Raw genomic sequence first — 21611 nt, forward strand, 5'->3', positions numbered from 1 at the left:
CCCCAAGACTCAATGTTATCCGTGCTCTGGTCCTCTCTAGACTAGATTATTTCAATAGCCATTTCCTCAATCTTCCTTTGTCCTTCCTGCAACCCCTCCAGCTAACCCAGAATAGGGCAGGAAGACTTATCCTTGGCCTCAAGCCCAGGAACCGCATCTATCCTGCCCTACAAAGCCTTCACTGGCTGCCGGCCTCAGGAAGAATTGCATTCAAATCCCTCTATCATACACTAGGCTATCTGGGGCTGGGGACCACTCTATCTACAATGCTTCCTGACCAAATACTCCCCTTCTCGATCCCTGCGTTCCTCTGGCACCAACTACCTTAGTTTGCTAAACAGAGAGCTGGTGGTCTATCCCTTTCCTCAGCAGGCTCCCTTCTGTGGAATAGCCTCCCCCCTCCCTCTGCGTCTTGAGCAGGACCTCCTTTAAGTTCAGAAAAAAACCTCAAGATCTTTCTCTTGACCTCTTCCTTCTCCTCCTCTATTCCCTGCTAATCAAAAAGTAGCCTGACTGATGTGCAGGGCCCTTATGTATCCTTGGGGCTCTGACCCCCACAACCCCCCCCCACTTCTGCCCCAAGCATCCTTCATCCGCTGTCTTTTTTACTGTATTTACTTAGACTTGGGCTTCCACGAGAGTTTGCACTTACGTCGTTCTTCTCTTCTTAAGCACTTCACAACCTGCCACTTCTCCATTCCGTGAGCACCACAGCACCTATCCCTTACCACCCCACCTGCACTTGCACGTTCTGAACACTCACAAAGAACAGTAGGTTTGTCCACCCTTCCTTTTATTCCCATTGTTTGTAATATTAATTCAATTATTTATCTCTGTTGTAATTCATTATCTAGCTTCCCCTGCCCCCACCCCATTGCCCTGTGGGCGCTTTGAAACAGTTTTGCTAATTGCATAAGCACCAAACAAATGACCAATAAAATGCATGTAACCCTATCAACATATTAAACTTCCACACACCAACTGTCACTTAACAAAGTTCTACAAAAAATGTCCATCAGTGTTTCCTTTACGGTACAAAAAAATGTACAGAATACTACTATAAATGCACATATGCATTGTGCTGTAAGAGAAGTCTATTAATAAAAGGGGGAGTACGGATGGGCAAGTGCTGATGGGAGCCCAGGAGGCAAGAGCCAATGGGTGCCAACGTGGGTGGTGAAGGCACGCCCCTGTATGTGCAATCCAGAATGAATAGAACCCACTAGGGAAAAAGGCCAAGAAATTGCTTCCAAAGATAGCAAGTTTTGATCGTACAAAAGGTAAAGGTGCAAGTTACTATGCTGCTTTAACGTTCTGCCCGAGTCTGCATGAGCAACACATAAGGGTACACGGCGTCATCAGTGACTTCATAAAATACAGTCTGAATTTGCAGGGCTGATTGGTGAGACCCTATGCATGGGCCTGCGCCATAGGGGATGCCAGGCTATGATTGGCTCCAGTTTCATCCTCTTGTCTCCCCTCACATGGGGTCAGCTGGGCTCGCAACTCCGGGGACTGAAGGCCAGGTTTTTCACATGTTGTTGTTCCAGGGTTACTATTGTACAATACACTACTACATCATTATAGCATGCACCTGGAAACCTTGGGGGTTGTCCCAGGGGAGGAGCATGGTCATGCTGACCCACACTGGAAGAGGAAGATAAAAGCAGAGTTTTCAAAAGTTTCCCTCTGCAGACAAAACAAATGTGGACGTCTCCATATTTGTCTTCGATTGATTTCAGAAAAAATAATCTTTGCAACTGGTAACAGTACCATTGGGCTTCTCAACATATCTTTCAGTGCAACATGCAAAAATCCTGGAGTCACATAGCCCAAACGGTTGCCTCCACAATGCACAACAACAATAATAGACGTTTAAAGTTAGCCACCCTTTCACAGAATGGTGATAAGGTTACCCAGTTTAACCCACAATCTGCATACCATGAAACTTCCACTTCGTCCAATCCAATAGGGCAAGAGATGCCACGAGATTCACTGTAAACCATCAAAGAATCAATCCAGGAATCTCTCACCATCCACACACTCTGCTTCTTCAGAGCCATAGCCATCTTCACTACACACATCAAAGAAAAAACACTTCCTACCCTGTACTCCTGTACACTTCAACTCCTCCTCCAGACCCACAATACCTGATTGGCTAATACCCTTAGACCCGTGCGGGTCCGTGGAGTATTGCGGTGCCTGCGGACTCGGTGGCACCTGCACTGTTTTTATTCGCCTATAAAAAAATCTCTGTAAACTTTATTCCACTATCCACCTTTTCAAGACCCTCTTTCAGCCACCAAATAACCACAAATGTGTTTCCCAAACTGTTTGTTCAGTGTTTTCTGTGGACTACCGCGGTGTCCGCTTACTCGGCAGGACTTGCACACCCTTTTTTCACCTATAAAACTCCATATCATCTTTATTCCACTGCCCCACCTTTTCCAGGACATCTTTCAGCCACCAAATTACCCCAAATGTGTGTTCCAGATTTTTTTTCCCCACGGCACTATCCGCGGTCACTGGCATCGGATTCAACATATCGACTGCTTCAAAAAATGACGCACCTCACATTTTTCACCATACAATCAGCGGGTGTGTATGTTGTCCATGGACATCATGCCACCACCTGATTGCCCAGACGTGTCCATGGACTCCGAATCGGAAAGTTAAACCACGGACCGGACCCAGATATATCAAATACATTTTGGGACCCCTCCCCCCCCCTCCCTAGAACTTTGCCACCCCCTGAATGAAATTCTGGGGGAGGGGAGGGGGCATTTAATTTTTTTACAAAGTGTGTATTTGTCCGGGGATATGGCGTGGGGGGCAGGGGGAGAGTTAAAAGTGGTCTTTCTATGAGTTGAGCAACTTAAACATAACTACAGGGGTGCTACCGCAGGCCCTGTAAAAAATATATATATATAGCAGTTAAGTTGTGCAGATTTATTGCAACAGAGCCCTTGGAATTCAGCGGATGTTGGAGGTCGCGACTGCCTTTCATTTTACGTCTTCCAGTTGATGTCCTTCAAATGTTATCTCCCCCATAATACCATTTTTGGATGTCATTGAGAGTACCTTCTCGTTTAATCTGTATGTGCTCATGGTCTTTGGAAGGCGCCGAGTTAAGCAGGTCATGACTTCCAAATGCGCTCCATTTCAAGTTGTTGTGATAAATCTAATCAACCTAACTAAACGCTAGTTAACTATAATTTTTTTTTTTTTGTGCCATGGCCTTCAGTTGTGTCCATTGCACATGTCCCCCCCCCCCCTGTTTTGAGCCCACTAGCCATGGCCTTTGACCATGGCCAGTGGCTACGACCTTCAGCTGTGTCCGCTATACATGTGCTTTGGGCCAACCAGCCAGGACCTTCGGACGTGGCCACTTTACACCTCCTTCCTCACTGTAGCTGTAAAAATATATTATCTTTACTGTTTAAAAAAAATAAACACCCATAATCACGGGTATAACAACCATGTACTAAAGATAACCGCAGGTATCGGACAACTACAGATGACCACAGCTGTGTTGGGGAGGAGGGGGGTGGTTGGGAGAGGGCAAAAAACGAAATGCTTGCATGCCCTCCTAGGTTTTAGCAAGTGCCCCCACGCCCATGAAGGCCTCCTCACCTCCTCCGCCCTCCACCATTTCCAGCAACACTGCATGACATATTTTTTGTTGCCGATGTTGGGTAGCTGCGGTTATCCCGCTGAATAACCACAGCTACCAGAATTGTGCTTCATGTTCTAAACTTCATTTCTAAGCTTTCATAAACTAAATTTCAGAATTTTTCATTGAAGGCTCCATTTAAAAAAAATAAAACAAAATTAAAGCGTTTTCAGCACAATTTGAGAAGCTCTTAACATAAGGTTTCCTTCTAAGGGTGGTCGGGAGGGGCGCGGGGGTGTGGGTCATTCGGCCCAACTATGTACTAAAATTAGCCACTTAGATTTTTGGCATGTACCTGGATCTTAGATAGGCTTGATTAACTGAACTAAACTGTTGAAAATCAAGTTGGGTTATCTTGAGAGATTCAGGTTTACATATCATACATGTGAAGAATAAATGCATCTTTTATACGATCTGTACACTGGAGTTTTCACTTTCTACATTTCGTACATGCATGTTATTATACGTACAAAAACCTGCATCAAAGTCGGGGCTGATTTTGCTGCCATCTTTGATACGCATGTAAGACGTATGGGAGATCTCAATTGCATTCATGTACGAAATGTAAAACTCCAATATGCCTCCATACATATTAAACGGTCACAATCAGGGATACAACACACTTTGATGTCCGTTTGTATATGTAATAGGAAGCGTATAAGGCGTGCACAAAATAAATGTAATATCTATATGAACTGTCCACTTACGTGTAGTAGATCATTTTGTACATGTACACAAAGTACACATGGAAACTCACATCAGGACTGACTCAAGTTGCATCGATTTAAAACTTTTATAAGTCTCCCAAACCTATACAAACTTGCACCATATTCACACCTTTCTTTAATGTGAGTTTTCATACGTATAGGGTGTGTAGATCATACACTACTTGGACACCAAACACGCATCTGCCTTATGCACTCTTATTCCAAATAAGCTCGGCATGAATGTACATCTTTTATACAAACTAACCATATGTGTAGGAGATGTACATTTTCCTTTTCCTAATGTATATAAAACCTATAGGATATAATTGTGTATTTGTACGAACTGTAAATTTATGTCAAACCTCACTTTAATGCAAGCCTTATATGTATATGACATGTTTGGTGTGAAATGCACAATATACACTACTTATAGGCCAAACATTTTACACGCCAAAAACAATTCTGGAACAAACGCATCGAATGGCTAGAATTCATGCACTAAATGAATGGGCATGTTCTACACAAATGGTATCATTACATACATGTTTACTGCTATACATATCCAATCTCCCATCAGACCTGCTTCATTTCGATTTTTCATATCTATATGACTTGTACAAGATGTAAATTGCATACACCTTTGAAATGTAAACCATATGCATGATACTCCTAGGGCTTACTCATACAACCTACTTATACAACATACACACCTATTCAATAATACACCATACTCTCCAGAAATAGCGCTGAAATTAGATGGTAAACCTTTTTACATAATTATTTATGTATTTATTTACAGGAGGAGGAACAATGCTCTTTTGATCACTTAAGAGCGTACAATAGATAAGAAATCAGATTTGATGGGAAGCGTTGAGCTTCTTACAATGAGGTGAATTTGAGCGACATTTGGAGTAAATGGAAAAGTCCCCGGGGATAATGCATAAGTAGACCTACATATATTAAGGACAATGAACATTGGAAATTTTTAAGTGCAGGTATGCAGCACGGTCTCCCATCATGGTCACGTTTCTAGCACAGAAGTTCTAGAGTGAAGGCAGAGGAAGTCTGAGGCAGGTTAGAGGTGAGGGGAAACATGTCAGCTAGCAGGCAGATGAGAGGTAGGTTAAGAGGTAAATCAGAGGTGTGGAAGTAGTCTTAGTTTGCTTTTGAACAAATTTGTGTGGACTGTTTCTCGCATGTCCATGGGAAGAGAATTCCCTGCAAGTGTAGCAAGACGAGAGAAGGAGAGGAAGCGCAGGAAGGATGAGGAGCCACGAGGTTAGTCGAGGCAGAGCAGAGATTAGGAGAAGGCTTGTAGATTGGCTAGTGGAGGATGGATACAGTGGTGCCTTGCTATGGATAGATTTGTTAGCCAGGAGAAGGTTAATTGAAGAAAAGTTAAAATTATGATGGTATTTATTGAGCATGGACCTAGCTTCGAGAAGCAACGGAGCACTTTACAGAGGTATACAACAGTACAGATCATAATGGAGCGCTTTTCAGAGGTAACTGAACAAATATACAGTGGAGGTAGGATACAGAGGGGCACAGAGGAGGAGGTCCAGCTGTACCGGGTGGCATCTAGCGTCTCAGGTGGAGCGAGGGGTGACAGGATGGCCTAGGCATTTAGGAGAGACTCCTTGAAGAGGTGGGTCTTTTGGGTTATTTTCTGAATTGTAGGAGTGAGTCAGAGGCTGATGGAGAAGAGGTTTCATAGTCTTTGGGCATAGGCAGAGAAGGCTTGTTTTATGGTCCTTTTCGTTTTTGCAGTAACAGATTTCAAGTCTGCATGTGTCCTGGCTTCTGGTGGTGTGCTATCCACCGGAGATGCTGAGTTTCTTCACGGGGTAGCCAGGTGACTTGAGGGTGGCTGCCTTCTAGATGATGCAGCAAGACCTGAAGGTGATTTGTGTGCTGTGGGAGCCTGTGAAGGCCGATGAGGGCTGGGGTGTTGTGGAGGGCTGGGCTGATGTGAGCATATCTGCATAAAGGGTAAGAATACCAAGTTAAGGTACAAACATTCACTAAATACCACTACAAATTGAACCATGAAACTCAAATTGTAGACTTGCTCCACACCACTACAAAGCCAACCTTCAAACTTGCTTCAAATATCAGCTCGGTTCCATTAATAACATAGTTGAAGTTGGTGTTAAGGTTGGATTTGTAGTGGTGTGGAGTGATTGTACCTTACTGAACAAAGGAAGCACTGTGCGGTACCATCGGGAAGTAATGGTCAAAGGCTGAAGAGCCTAAGGGTGCCATGTGGCATCCGAACAAGACTACTAGGGAGGCATATGGTCTGAATGCTGGATGTTGTGCCAACACACTGTAAAAACATTGCAGAGTTGCTGACAAGGCGAAAGAGTACTGAATACTGGGAGGTGTGATTGTACCACTGTATTCAAGCTGATGCTTGATCATCCAGAGGGAACTAATTGGGAAGTTGTGGGGGGTGGGCTGTTGGGGTTAGGAGGACTGAGGGGGAATGGTGTGGGGTGGAGGAATTGTGGGCATGGGCGCAGTGGGGTGGCTGGGGGGGCTGGCGGATAGTTTGGCTTGGTGGGGTGCGGGGGTAAGGGAAGCGGCGTGGGGAAGGTAGAGATATTATCCAGATAAGGGGTCTTTCAATGCTGCTCCTGGACAGTGTCCTTTGGTTCCTTGAAGTTGGACTCAATGACGCATTTCCTCCTTAACACAACATTTAAGGAACCACTGCAAGGATTTGTGAGTGGTGTTCAGTGGGAGAATCTGACCAGAGATTTGTTGCAGCCTCTTCCTCTCTGGTTGATGACAAATCGAACAAACCAAGAACACTGACCACCCCACCTAGTGAGGCACAAACCATGCTTTACTTTGGTACTTTTCTTGGAAGGCTAATCTAGAGCATTGAAACCGAATCTGCGTACCTTTTGAAATGACTAGTGCAACCACTGTGTTCAGATCCCTTTAAGATGACTTTGAACAGGAACCACGGTCTTCTGAACAAGAGTAACCAGTCCAGCTCTTAGTGTTCAAGACTTCCTTAGAGGTACAAAATATTTGAGTAAAACTTTCAAAAACCCATTTCACTTTCCTAATCTCCTATGTACAAGGTTACACGCTACACCAGTGGAAATACTAGTAATCCTGAAATTGTTGGCAAGCTTCAGAAATAACTCAAGAATGACTGCTGAGCCATAATGGTTACTCCTGTGACATAACCACTACCTGCAGTATACTCTACTTGTGATACCTGGCTTGGGGATTAGTAGAAATTGGCAAAACTCTGGTAGACTTATACAAGGGTCAGACATGTAGTTGACTTTGAATGGAGAACCTAGTGAAAGGTAGTTTGCATAGCGTATGAACTAGGAGAAACTTGATTTGTACAATGTCCGGCATGTGGAGTTGAATTAGCAGTGATTTTAAAATGTGCAATGAGTAGAGCTGAGAGTTTAAGTTGCATTCCTTTTAGAACCGACCAGGTCAAGCTTTGGAAGGCTAGATGGGACTTTGAGACTGATTTAGGGGACTATAGTCTAGATCAAGCATGTTGGTATTGGGTCGAGGCTATAATTATGGTATCCACGCAGTTAAGTCCTGTATACGGTAAAAGACTCCATGTAATTGGTTATTTATAATGCGTTGAATACTCCGAGGTTTCTAAGTGCGGACCTGGGGATCGAACCTGTGTTGCGCCGCGTCATCTTGCTTCCAAGGCGAGCGCGTTGCCCTTGAGCTATCTTCCCTCCCTGTTGGAACGACCTAATTCATTTTCCAATACCTGCCAGTTACTTGCACTATTGGATGACTGAGCCGAGCTTTCAGGGTCTAGCACAGGTACTTGGGCTATCGCAATCTGGTCCGAAGTTTCAGATGATGGCATGGGATTGTAACACAAGTATTTGGTCTGCCATTCATTGGACCATGCAGTCCCATAGCAGCTTGAGATTTGCATCTAGTACAGATAGATGTTAGGGGCTGGACCAAGTTAAATTCTACCATATTTGGGTTAGTACAGGTACTTGGGACTGAATTTGGCTTTCTAAAATCAGCTAAGGATTTGTCTAGCACAGACATCTGGGTATCTGGAACTGCTGCTGGCCTGGGATTTGTTTTGGCTCCTGGAATGTGTAAGCTTTGTAACCAATCCAGGGAATTCGTCCCCTCACCCCAAGGGGAGCATCACCTTTGGGACTAAGAAGGTGATCCCGCTAAGCTTAACATCCCCTAGTGGACTAGGGAAACGGATCCTACTTGATCAGTCCCCACTCTTTTTATTAGCTATATGGGGGATTACACCAGACAACTATGGAAATGTTCATTAAGAGGTAACTGGTATGATTTTTGAACCTTTGGTGTTGTCCTTGTTCTCCAGCATGGGGTCTCGCATGGATTCACATGCTCATGAATATTCCCCGTCGTCAGGCTGGGAATCCTCGGTAAAGAAAAATCAGTATCAGTTTCGTTTCTGATCTGTCTTTCGTAGTAGTAACCAATCCCTGATCTCTGCGTCATACTGACCACAGCCAATGACTGCCATCTCCCTAAGCCCCGCCTCTGGCAGCCATCTTCAGATTTTTACCGCAGGTTCAAGTGTTGGGATCCTCGTGCTATTTCTCTCGAGCTTTAGTGCTTTTTTCGTGCTTTTTCTTAGGAACATTTTCTCTTTCGGTCAAAAGAGCCTCAAGCTCCACCGTTTCTTTATCCGATCAACGGGGACCCGTGTCGGATTCTTCTACGCCCCTCAAAGGTGAAGATTTTGTCGAGCCACGCTTTTGGAGGACTCCAGAAGTTTCTCAGGCCCATCTAGATCATGGCCCAGGAGAGGGGAAGCTCGACGCCCGGAAAGCTGTTCAGGGTCTGCCCTGGATGCCAGCTTCAGAATGTCTTTAAGGAGGACGGACACTCCCTTTGCCTCTACTGCCTGCATGAAGACAAGACGCACGTGGAGAAGGACTGTGCGTTTTGCGGCAATATGTCGGAGCGGACCATGAAGGACCACCATCTGCGTCTCGCCAACTGGCTGGAAGGGAAGAGCCTGTCAGGCGAGAAGAAGCAGTCCGAGTGGTCTTCTAAGACCTTTGAGGGCGCCCCAGCGATGGGGTTCCAACAGAAGGCCAAGCACTGCGAGTCCGCTGGCACCGGGAGGCGCCGAACGGTCGGGCTCTACGGGCGCCAGGCAGGGCGCATCCTCCCCGGCGTCATCAACCACGAGCCAACGCTCTGGCTCGGGTAAGAGGAAGGCCGAGCACCCGGCGAAGCTCCTGGAGAGATCCCGGTCGAGCTCGAAGGCCCCATCGGAGGGGGAGCGAGGCGGTGACCCTCCCCCCCCAAGGAGAAGGCGGTGAGCGCACCTAAGGTGGTGAAAGCCTTGATCCACCCGGCCAAGGCCTCTATCGAGACAGTTGCGGCGGCCCTGGCTCAGCCTGTGGAGGCTACACCAATGGTGGCGACCTCGGGGCCCAGAGTCTCCCTGCCACCGCGGAGGGAGTCCTCTTTGATGCCCATCGACAGGACCCCCGTGAAACCTCCGACAGAGAAGAAAAAGGGGGGGGGCAGGAGGTTGTCGTGGATTCGGCCTCAACCTCTGAGGAGGAGCTGATCGAAGTCTTAAGCCACGGCATTGGCGTGGAAGAAGACCAGCCCGTCGGGAGGGATCCTGACGTAGGAGAAGACGAGAACGTCAAGGGTGCCGACGGGGCTCCTGACCGCCCGTCGGTATCCCCTCAACCAGTGCCGCAAGACAACTCGGCGGCCATTTTGTTGGCTATACAGTCCTTATGCTCGGAGATAAGGGCGAGATTGCCGTTACCACCAACGGAGGAACCGCTCCCGACGGGGACCCGGAGCCAGGCCCTTCTGGGTGCCCTCCTCCTAAGAGAAGAAGGATTCATCCTCCACCTCCTTTTCAACCATCGCGCCCTGCTCAGCCCTCCTCCCCGTCCACGACCCGTGGGGATGATACGGGGACTGACACGGCCGCGACGGGTACAGACGACGAGGTTTACGGCGAGGATCTCCCGTCGTCACCTCCTCCCTGGGCTTCCCCTCCCGACGAGATTGGATCGTTTCATGCCATGATCGCCAGGGCATCCAAGCTTTTCGAGCTCTGCCCGGAAGAGAAGGAAGGTTTCCTTTATCCACGGCGCGAGACCAAGAGGAAGACGGTCCTCGCTGTACCTCTACTGGACGATATCTGGGATGAGGGTCTCGCCCTCCTCAAGAACCCATCCACAACGTCTGCGAGAAGGGATCGGTATGAGAAGAAGTACCGGATCCCGGACGCGGCCCCCTTATGCCTTCGGGCACAGCCGACCCCGGACTCGGTCGTCTCCGCGGCGGCCAGGAAGAAAGCGGGGGGGGGCCTGGGCCTCTACGTCAACCTCCCCGCCGGACGGCGAGGGAAATAAATTGGACACGATGGGACGCAGAGTCATCTCATCGGCGGCGACGACGATTAAGGCTGCCGCTACGACAGGGAGTTGTGGTACAAAATCACCCCCCTTATGGACTTACCAGACGACAAGAGGGCAGAGGCCCTAGAGATCTTGCAGGAAGGAGAAGTGACGTCGGACCACGCCATTACGATAGCGACGGACATCGCTGACACTGGATTTCGCCAGTTGGGCAACGACGTGTGCCTTAGACGGCGTGGATGGCTCAAGGCAACTGACTTCCGTCAGGACGTGCAGACCAGAGTCTTGGACATGCCGTTCGACGGGAGCAACCTGTTTTGGGAAAACAGTGGACGATTCCCTGCAAGCCATCAAGACGGAGACGGCCCGGGCTCTTGGTGTTCTCCAGCAACGACGGCCGCCCTTTCGGAGCGGCGGAGGCAAGCAGGGTGCCTCCAAATGTTCCGGCGGCCGATTTTCCACCTATCGTCAAGCGGCCCGTTCGTCGTCACAGGAAGCCTACAGGGGACGAGGCAAGTCGGGCGGACCCTGCCGTCGTCGCCAAGGAGGACAAGGCGGCAAAGCCTCGTCGAAGCAGGACTGAACCGGCTGTGGGGTCGGGGCCCCCACCGAAGCACCCCGGTGGGAGGCCGGCTGGCGAGCTTCGTCAGCGTGTGGGAGTCCATCTCCACCAACCGTTGGGTGCTGGACGCCCTGGCCCAGGGTCACGCGCTCGAGTTTCTAAAGAAGTGCCCGCGCGTCCGTTCCCCCCCTCCCCCCCCGTGGCCAGGAAGGAACATCACGTCCCTCAACTTCTCTCGGAGGTAAAGGCGATGCTCAAGAAAGGCGCCATCAAGCTCGTCCCAAAGAGGCTTCGGGGCTCCGGAGTTTACTCAAGATACTTCCTCGTGAAGAAGACAGGAGGATGGCGTCCCATCCTGGACCTACGACGACTGAACAACTTCATCAAGGCACAGAAGTTCCGGATGGTCACCCTACAGCACGTCCTGGGTCAACTGGAGGAGGGCGATTTCCTGTCGTCGTTGGATTTAGAGGATGCCTACTTCCATATCCCCATCCTAAAGGGACACCGAAAGTTTCTCAGATTCGTGGTCCAATGGCGTCACTACCAGTTCAGAGCCCTTCCCTTCGGATTGAGGTCGGCACCCAGGGTGTTCACCAAGTGCCTCGCACCGGTGGCGGCGCGGCTGCGCCTGGAGGGGATCCACATCTACCCCTACCTGGACGACTGGCTCATCCGAGCAAAGACAAAGGAGCTCGCCGCGGAGCACACGGCGAGGACCGTCCAACTACTCATGGACCTGGGATTCTCCATAAACTACGCCAAGTCCCACCTGGTGCCCGCGCAAGACGCACTATTTCTGGGAGCGAAGCTCGACACAGTGGCGCTTCTGGCCTCTCCGTCGGAGGAAAGGACGAGGGCCATCTTGGCCAAGGTGCAGCGGATGCTGGTTGCGGACGCGGCCAGGGTGAGGTCCATCAGGTCCCTTTCGGAATGATGTCTTCTTGCATTTATCTCATCCGCCTGTGCAGGCTTCGGATGCGCCCGTTACAGGAGTTCCTGGACGCTCGCTGGATCCAGACGACGGGCTGCTTCGAGGACAGGATCGCACTCGACGAGAGCTTCCGACGAGCGATCCGGTGGTGGGGCACCCGCGCGCATCTGACGGCGAGCGTGGACTTTCAGACCCCGGGCCACCGGAAGACGGTGACCACGGATGCCTCCCTGGAAGGGTGGGGAGCGCACACCGAAAATCTGCACGCGAGGGGCCTTTGGCTGCCGACGGAGTCCCTCAATATCAACGTCCTGGAACTCTGTGCAGTGTTTTGGGCCCTCAGGTCCTTTCTTCCGTCCCTCAAGGGCAAGGTGGTGAGGATCTTCACCGACAACACCACCACCATGTTCTACATCAGGAAGCAGGGCGGTACCAGATCCCCAGCCCTGTCCAAGGAGGCGCAGGATCTGTGGCATTGGGCCATCGCCCAAGGGATGTTTCTGGTGCCGTTTCATCTGGCAGGAATAAAAAACACCATCGCCGACTCGCTCAGCAGAGAGCTGCGCTCGTGCCACGAGTGGGAACTACGACAGGATCTAGTGGACCGCCTCTTCCGACGGTGGGGCACACCCCAGATCGATCTGTTCGCGACGGTGACAAACTCCAAGTGCCGGAGGTTCGCCAGCAGGATTCCCCAGCCGAAGAGCATGGGCGATGCTTTCTCGTTCCCTTGGGAGGGCCTGTTCCTATATGCGTTCCCTCCTTTGCCGCTGCTGATCCGGCTCATCAACCAGCTCAAGAGGTCACAGTGCAGGATGATCCTCGTCGCGCCTGCGTGGCCGAGGCAGATATGGTTCCCGGACCTTCTGGACATGTCAGCGTCCCCGTCAATCAAGCTGCCAGTGGACGCGGATCTTCTCTCCAGGGAAGGAGGCGCCATCCTCCATCACAACCCGAAGTCGCTGAACTTGCAGGCCTGGCTCCTGCAGCGTTAGAGTTTGGAGGCTACGACATACCGGACGACTGCAGAGAGGTTCTTGCAAAGGCCAGGGCGTCCTCAACTCTTAAATGCTACGGACACAAATGGAAGAGGTTCTCTGTCTGGTGCCATGCACAGAAGATTAACCCTCTACGGATTACGGCTCCTCAAGTACTGCCGTACCTGTTGACGCTGGCCAAGGCTGGACTGGCGCACGCTTCCATCAAGATTCATCTTGCTGCGATCTCCCGATACACCAGAACCACGGGACGGACGTCTTTGTGGTCTCATCGTCTGGTGAAAGAATTCATGAAGGGACTGTTCAGATCGTTCCCGCCGGTGAAGGCCCCGGCCCCGGCGAGGGAGCTCAACGTGGTGGTGACCAAGCTCATGGGACCTCCGTTCGAGCCTCTGCACTCAGCTCCGTTGAAATTCTTGTTGTGGAAAACAGCGTTTCTTGTGGCCATCACCTCCGCACGACTGGTGGGAGAGATCCAGGCCATTTCCTGAAAGCCCCCGTACTTGACTTTTCACGACACGAGGGTAGTGCTCAGGACGCACCCCTCCTTCATGCCCAAGGTGCCGTCGGACTTCCACCTTAACGAACCCTTGGTGTTGCCTGTTTTCTTCCCGTCGCCTTCGTCGCCGGCTGAAAGGACTTTGCACTCGCTGGATGTGGCTAGAGCGCTGAAGTTCTACGTGGACCGCACAGAGTTTTCGGAAGACGTCACAACTTTTTGTGAATTTTGGACCTGTCAATCAGGGGAAGGCTCTCTCAAAGGCTTCCATTTCCAGATGGCGCTCCGGCTGTATCATGTACTGTCATAGGTTGGCAAACCGACCGCTGCCTGGCCGTCCGAGAGCCCATTCCACCAGAGCGATCGCAGCTACCACGGCATTCCTATCTGGTGTGCCTTTGCTGGACATCTGCAGGGCTGCTACGTGGACGCACACCTTCACGAAATTCTACTGCCTCGATCGGGATTCCAGGGAGGAGTCCAGGGTCGGCCAAGCAGTGCTGCGCAACCTGTTCGCCTAAGGTGAGCCTGGTGAGGAGGTCAGAATGGCTTAATGTTGAGTTTTGGATGTAATGCTTAATGTTGAGCCTTTGCCACCTCCCGTGGTTGTGCATGTGTGTACTGCTATATATTCTTTTATTCATGAGCATGTGAATCCATGCCAGACCCCATGCTGGAGAAGGAACAAGTTAATTACCTGTAACTGTTGTTCTCCAGCATGGGTCTGGCATGGATTCACATGCGAACCCTCCCGCCTACCTGCGGCTCTTCACTTGGTCATACTGCCACTTCACGTGCTACCAAATCTGAAGATGGCTGCCAGAGGCGGGGCTTAGGGAGATGGCAGTCATTGGCTGTGGTCAGTATGACGCAGAGATCAGTGATTGGTTACTACTACGAAAGACAGATCAGAAACGAAACTGATACTGATTTTTCTTTACCGAGGATTCCCAGCCTGACGACGGGGAATATTTATGAGCATGTGAATCCATGCCAGACCCATGCTGGAGAACAACAGTTACAGGTAAGTAACTTGTTCCTTCTATGAAATGAGGCCAATCAACTGTTCTCCCCGTGGGAGAAACAAAAGGGCCTGTGAGAGCAGGAGTGATGCAGAGGAGAGCCCGTTCCCCTTGGAGCCAATCTGGAAGCAGTCCCATGCAGACGGCACAGAGAAACGAGAAATCCTGCAGAACGCTGCTACCGGGATCCAGGCCTTGAGCTGGAGAAGTTTGGCCCGCTGAGAAGGGATGTGACTGTGTGAAAAGTGGTAGGCCTGCTGTAGCAGATGCCAATGTCCTGTCAAGAACCAACTGGAACCACTAAGCGCTGCAATGTGGTAGACAGAAGAGGAACCAGAACTGTTGTGGCCCCTTTCTTGAGGAATGGCACTATAGCAATCAATGTACGCAGTGCGTTCAGGGAACCGGGAGGAGGGCTGGCAGGCCAGCATATACCCCAAGCTGGGATGAGAAGCTAAAGCGACCATGAGGTGCTGAGGCACCAAACAGCCCAAACCAGGGCGAGTGCTCAGATAACCCAAGTCAGGGTGAGAAGGCGACTAACTGAAGAGGGGCTGAGGCATCCGTCTGAAACGGGCATACCCCAAGCCTGAGTGAGACGGTGGAAAGCCCAAACAGCGCTGAGAACAGATAACCCCACGAGGGGAAGCTTGAGACCCCAGCACGAGGAAAAGAATACATTGGGCCCAGAGTGGACCGACATCAGATGAACCCCCAAGAGATTGTGTGCAACCAGAAGCCATAGAGGTTCCGAATGAGTCCAATGTCATCTAGAACTGAATAGAGGGCCAGGAGGCATAGACACGCTCACTATTCCATTGTATTTATCTGGCAGTAAGCCCCAAAGAAACTTGTATGGGTCTGTTCTAGGGAGAATCGGAAACCAGACAAGAATGTAGAATCTGGGCAACATTTTTCTGTTCTGGTAATATTTCTTTTATTTGTAGTGGTAGGTCTAGGATCAGGCTTGTGGTAGGTGTGTAGATGGCAGACAGATTTTATTGGTGTGCACCCTTATATTTCCTTATTTCTTTTTTTTAGGATGGGGCCAAGAGTCGTACTGCTAGTGCAGGGTTTTGGGAACATAAAGCTATTGAGTTTAAACCACAGTGAGATGTTTGTCTACTGATTCTGGGCTTTCAACTTCGAGCTTAAGTTCATCACATTACTGGGCTCATGTAGAATTGGTCATCTGTTGGGCACTAAATGATTCCGGTCACATTTTTCCTTATTCAGATAATGGTTGGTCTTTGAAGCATGGCACACAGCTCTTGTATCAATTTGTTATTCTTGCTGGTATGTATTTACTTGTTTCTCTCCCCCCTTTCAGCATTCAGCCTGTTTACGGAGCCCAGCATCCACCTTTAGACCCACGACTGACCAAAGGGTAAGAAAATATTATGTCCATGATTGCCATGTCTCCTAGTTGCTAATTTAATTTTCCTGTTACTGAAGGGGAGTGGGGGTGGGAGGGGGTTCGGGGATAGGATGTGTGTGTGTGTGTGTGTGTGTGTGTGTGGAGGGGGGGCACTTTATTTATTTTTTTAAACGTGAATCTTGGTCATGCAGTTTTAGGGTATTAACTGTGTGCCTTGGCATTAAAGCGGGTTGATTGCTATAGAGTTTTGATCTAGGAGCTTGGGCCTTTGTGGTATCCATGTTTTGCCTTGTTGGGACATGTTTATGTATACTGTATTATATTTGTTTTAAGGGAACACTACATGTAATTATCCCCCCCTCCCCACTGCAGCTTTATAAAGGATCGGTCTAAGGGTAATGCGCTGGCTCTGAAGAGTAAGAAAGCCTCCAGTTTCCATGAGTTTGCCCGTAGCACCAGTGATGCTTGGGACATTGAGGATGATGAGGATGGAGACTCTTCCCCCCGCCAGACCCTAAACTCCAAAGTTGCTATGGCTACAGCAGTACAGGTGCTCGAGAATCACAGCAAACAGCGTGAAAAGCCAGAGCAGCTACTGTCTGCAGATGACGTGCCCTCCAGCTGCAAGGTCATCAAATCCAGTAGTGAGGCCCACATATCGAGCAATTCTGGTGAGTACCTGTCCTTGCTTTCCCTCATTATTGTTGGTGTGGGGTGCATCTTTTGGGGAAACCTATTTGTGTGTAAAGTTTGGACGAGAATTCAACATTTTTATTTTGCCTTTGGCACAGTGGAAAACATTTAATGTAGTTTGGGGTTTACATTGTAAGTGTTATGGAAACAAACATGTTAATGTGAATGATTTAAATAACTTGAAAATAAACTGCCTTACCCACAACTAGCTCAATAATGCTCCTTGCAGCCTCGCAGCTCAAGGAGCCCAGTGGCTGCTTATTTTCTTTAAACATTGTTCCAGGAGTCCCGGGCTCAAAAGGCAGGAGCAGAAGGGCCATCATGCCTTACATTGGAGAGCCACAACCATGGCTTTCCCCTTCCCCCCCCCCCATCAAGGGAAAGATTTGTGCTATGGAGGGAGTTGTTTCCAGTCATCTGCCAGCAAATCAAGTGCAACAAATAAAAGTACCAGAATCCTCAGAGCTAATTAACTTGCCACACCTGGAAAAAGAAATGCAGTCCTGCCTGAAATAACTAAGAAACTCAGCCTCCCTGAAGATTGATGAAGTCATGAAAACGTGCGTTAGGAGGAGAAGCTAAAGACTGGTAACAGAGCGCCTGCCTTTACATCTTTAAACAGAATTCATATCTGCAATTCTCATCTATCTAATAGATATGCTGGAAAATAGCAAGCCGGGTATACGATTTCAATATAACACCTTTGTTTGAATGTATTTTGTGATTATAGTATGTATTCATTTATTCTTTCATTTTTTTTTAACTCTGCTAATTGGGATTATTCATTTTCATGCTTATTTACTTTTTTGTTAATTGTGATTGGTGGTTTTGTCTTTTTTTTTTTTACTCAAGTGAACATGTTTTATAATGAATTGTCTTATCTGTTGAAAGGTTGATTGTTCAACTAATGCAATAAAAAAGTGACTTATTACAGAGCTTACCCTCCTTTTTCTTTCTCCACCTTTCAGTCTAAATCCATTTTGTTCTACTCAGTTGCTGACAGCACACCCTACTGTCCCTCCTCCCCCTCTACCATTGAGTACTGTCAAAACACTGGCTAAACCTGTGTTTTAGCCACTCTAATCCTCTCTTGAATTTAAAGCTGCCATTTAAAGCTGCCTTTGCTGATAGTTTTGCCTTCCTCTTCATTTTAATGCCCTGAATGCGTCTGTGCATGCCAAATGATGAATCTTGCCTGAACTGCATTTCATGGCAATGTTGAAATTGAGCATGGAAGGCTTATTTAGACGTTGAATATGTGCAGCCTCGTGGTTGCTTCACTGCACTCCTGTCTAATCTCAGGTGGTATGGGGTAGCTAATTTGTATTGGGCCAGTGTTTGTGTCCTCATGGGTTGTATGCAGAGCCTGGAGTTTCTGTATCTGTAAGCTGGATGGAATAGTGAGCTGGTGCTCAAAGGGCTTTGAGAAGCGGGTGTGTTACAGGACAAATGTGTTAGGATGGCTAGCTGAAAACTTGCATGATCAAGAATTCCTTCAAATTTTCTGAATTTGTGGTGGTGTACTTGTGATCACATCTGCTCTGGTATTTAATGTTTTTTTGCCACAAAGTGTTTCATGATCTTCCTCTGGATTGTTTGTGCCTCCTTAAATAATTTGGGTTTTATCAAGTTAGCTCAGCTTATTTTGAATGGGGACATATTGGATAGCCCGTTGTTTTAAGGTAATTCAGCCTAGAGAGAACCAGAGCTCTGAAGACAGTGAGCTTCTGGGGGAAGGAGAGGAAAGGAAGAATACATGAAGTATGTATAGCCCAAATGATACCCAACAGATGTATTTGTTGTATTTGTTATTTCTTTCCACTAGTTTTAAAGACTTTAAAATGCTGCTGCAGATGATGATGGCAGAGTTTTGTCACGATGCTAGCTCTAGCAGACTTTGATTAAACTTCCTGCTGTCTGCAGTGTTTTACTCCCATTGTACGGTATTCTGTAGCATGGGCATTTAGATGTTGTTCAGAGGAAATGATGGCATCTTCCAAAGGTGGTCTGGAAAAGGCTTGTCATTCCTGAGATAATACACCTATTACTCTGGTCGTCTTTCTGTCAATTGTGATGTTTTTGCAGCAGTCCAGCAACATGTTTCTCAAAAAGTCTGAGCCTTTGCATGGCACATTGATAATGGCTGCCATGAAATTTAGTTGCCCTGCTTTTTACCCATGAACACTGCTTATTTACAAGAAACAGACAAGCCCACAAGTTTTCTGTAATGATTTGATTTAGTTTGTTTTCGGGAAGAAGTTCATGCTAGCATACTCAATTTACAGAAAGGGTTGTTTCAGCTCGCAATGCTCGCAGGGGCTTACCTATGTTGCCAGGAGCGAGTGCAACCTCGTGGGGGACAGGGAGGTCACTGGTGAGGATCCGATGGTGCTGACGAAATGGGGTAAAAAGACATTTGTTTTTTTATTTGAGATATAGTTCATGTGCATGTTTTTCACCAAAAAAAAATTAAACACATCAAATCACAGCATAGCTGCAAAACACACAATTAACATCTTTACAATTTTAAAATGTTATCATTCACCTGGAAAATTGAAAATTTTGAAATTGTTAAATCTTATTAAATATTAATTTCCCATAGATTTGGGGGGCCCTCTAGTAAAGTCTGCCATAAATTAACATGAGAGCTAATTTGAAACTTCTTCAAAAAGCCAACAACTAATTTTGTTCCAAGAACAATTAAACTTGCACTTTCCATTGCTAAATGGTAGTGTTTCAACATTTGTAGAATTGCAGAAGCGACAACCTCTTTCAGACCTGGGAACTTAATTTCTAGCACCCATCTCATTTGGAGGTAGAAAAAAACTGATTTTCAGAAAATATAGTCTCCATCATGCATTTCGCAGTTTCATTATATCATTCTCACTTGCATAGGTTTCTCATCTAAAACCGTATAATGTTGATAATTGAGTGGTTTGCTTTCGTCAATAGTTCAGAGGTCCATGGAGGAGTCTACCATTAATAAAACAATCACTCCACTTATTGAGCTGGAATTCTTCCATTATTCATCACTACACATATTGAGTGCAACAGTGATGCCCGGTGAGCAGTATGTATGTTGCTCATGAGGGATCTTACTTTCCAAGTAACCATAGCCTCAATAGAAATTAAAACAAATCGAGGAAGTTGGGGTCCCTAAAGGCAAGCCTAAAGTTTGCTTCCAATATAAACACTCAGAGTATGCCATTGCATAGCGTACCAACCCAAAATAACCAGCACCATAAACGAGCACCGGGAATCGCTGTAGCTTTATAAAATGTGAAAACAGGAGCTGCGAGAACCTTCCTATTTATCATTTTGGCTTGCGTAATCAACACTTTAATACATTTAGATCTCAGAGATAGTTTCTGGTTAGGAGTATCCAAAATTAAAAGACTCAAATACCCAAATTAAATGACTACTTTTAGGTGTTCTTCATCAAGTGACCATCAAAACGCTTTTTTTTATTGTAGAGCGCAGAACCATGACCTTGATTTTACTAGTGCTCGCCACAAGGTCATTGGGCTTAGCATATTGGTGAAAGGACAGACATCTGCAGCTGTAAAGCAATAGTTGTTTGGTCAGTCAAAACAAGGTAATCTGTGCATGGCAACTAATTAATTACAGATGCATCTATTGGGAGGGAAGGATAGGGCATTTGTAAATAAGAGAGAACGAACCCCCTGCTTTAAACCGCAAGTGTAGCAATAGGTGCTGACAAAAAGCATTTAGCTGGATCCCTGTAGTATTCATATACATTTCTTTAATAATGGCAACCAAAATAGGGCTTACCCAACTTAGAAGGTTGGACGAGAGGGGAGAGCAATTCACACGGTCAAAGGGCATTGAAAAATCGAGATATATATAAACAAAGGCCTTTGTCAAAATGACTGGCAATTAGCAAGTTCAATAAAAACTCATTAAGGGCCATGCTTACTCCTTAACACCCGACTGGAACTTGCCCATAATTCCAGGCAAAAAGGCACAGCCTCCAAGTAGTTGTTTGAGCAGTGTACAAAAGATCTTACCCAGAAAGTCTAATCGGGCAATAGGCTGGTATTTGGCAGGAGACCTATCAATCTTCTTGAAAATCAGAATAATTATCAATGTTTTCTGAGAGGGAGGAATTTGTCTAGATCTAACGTTTTTGGAAAAAATAATAAAATATCAAACCAAAAGGTAGAATTACCTTTGAGAGTGGCGTTAGACAGCCCATCGGGATTGGAGGCCCTGGAGTTTTTTTACTCTTCAAAATGCGTGCATGAATATCTTCCCCCTCAAACTGAACATTCCACTCAGAGACCACAAGAGCTTCACTAGTGTAAGCGACCACCTGTTTTGGGCATAAATAGCGGAATAAAAGCTCATCCACTGACCTTCTGAAAAGGATTCACTTTAAAAACCACTTGAGGATTACAATAATTGTTAATGATTCTCCAGAAGGCACCTATTATTTGAAGCGCTTAAAACTCAACAGCATTTTGTCCACATCGTTTTGGGGTAAGGTAAATCTATATTGACTTAGCCAATTCTTATACCTGCTTTAATTATTTGGTGGGCAGAAGCTTGCCGTTCAGCTCGATGCAGCTAATAGAAAGGGGGTCTCTTCAAAAAGTCCCTTCTGAAGCGGAATATTTCTATGAAGAGTAAAAATGTCAACTGCCTTGTAGTATTGGGTTTGTAAAGGGTTTTATATAGATCTATGAAATTCACGTATGAACGATTGCCAAAAACTGTTCACATC

At 47.4% G+C, this 21611-nt stretch overlaps 1 protein-coding gene across 1 annotated transcript in view; it reads left to right on the top strand.

Moving 5' to 3' along the window:
• Window positions 1-21611, top strand: part of TBC1D22B (TBC1 domain family member 22B) — a 455793-nt gene that overhangs the window by 47280 nt on the left and 386902 nt on the right. Inside the window, exons 2-3 of the mRNA XM_069633426.1 lie at window positions 16127-16183; window positions 16547-16845. Of these exons, the coding sequence (XP_069489527.1) occupies window positions 16127-16183; window positions 16547-16845 (356 nt within the window). The remainder of the gene's footprint in view (window positions 1-16126; window positions 16184-16546; window positions 16846-21611) is intronic.

This window comes from Ambystoma mexicanum, chromosome 13 (genome assembly GCF_040938575.1).
Source record: "Ambystoma mexicanum isolate Mex_15411 chromosome 13, UKY_AmexF1_1, whole genome shotgun sequence".
Taxonomy (NCBI): Eukaryota; Metazoa; Chordata; class Amphibia; order Caudata; family Ambystomatidae; genus Ambystoma; species Ambystoma mexicanum.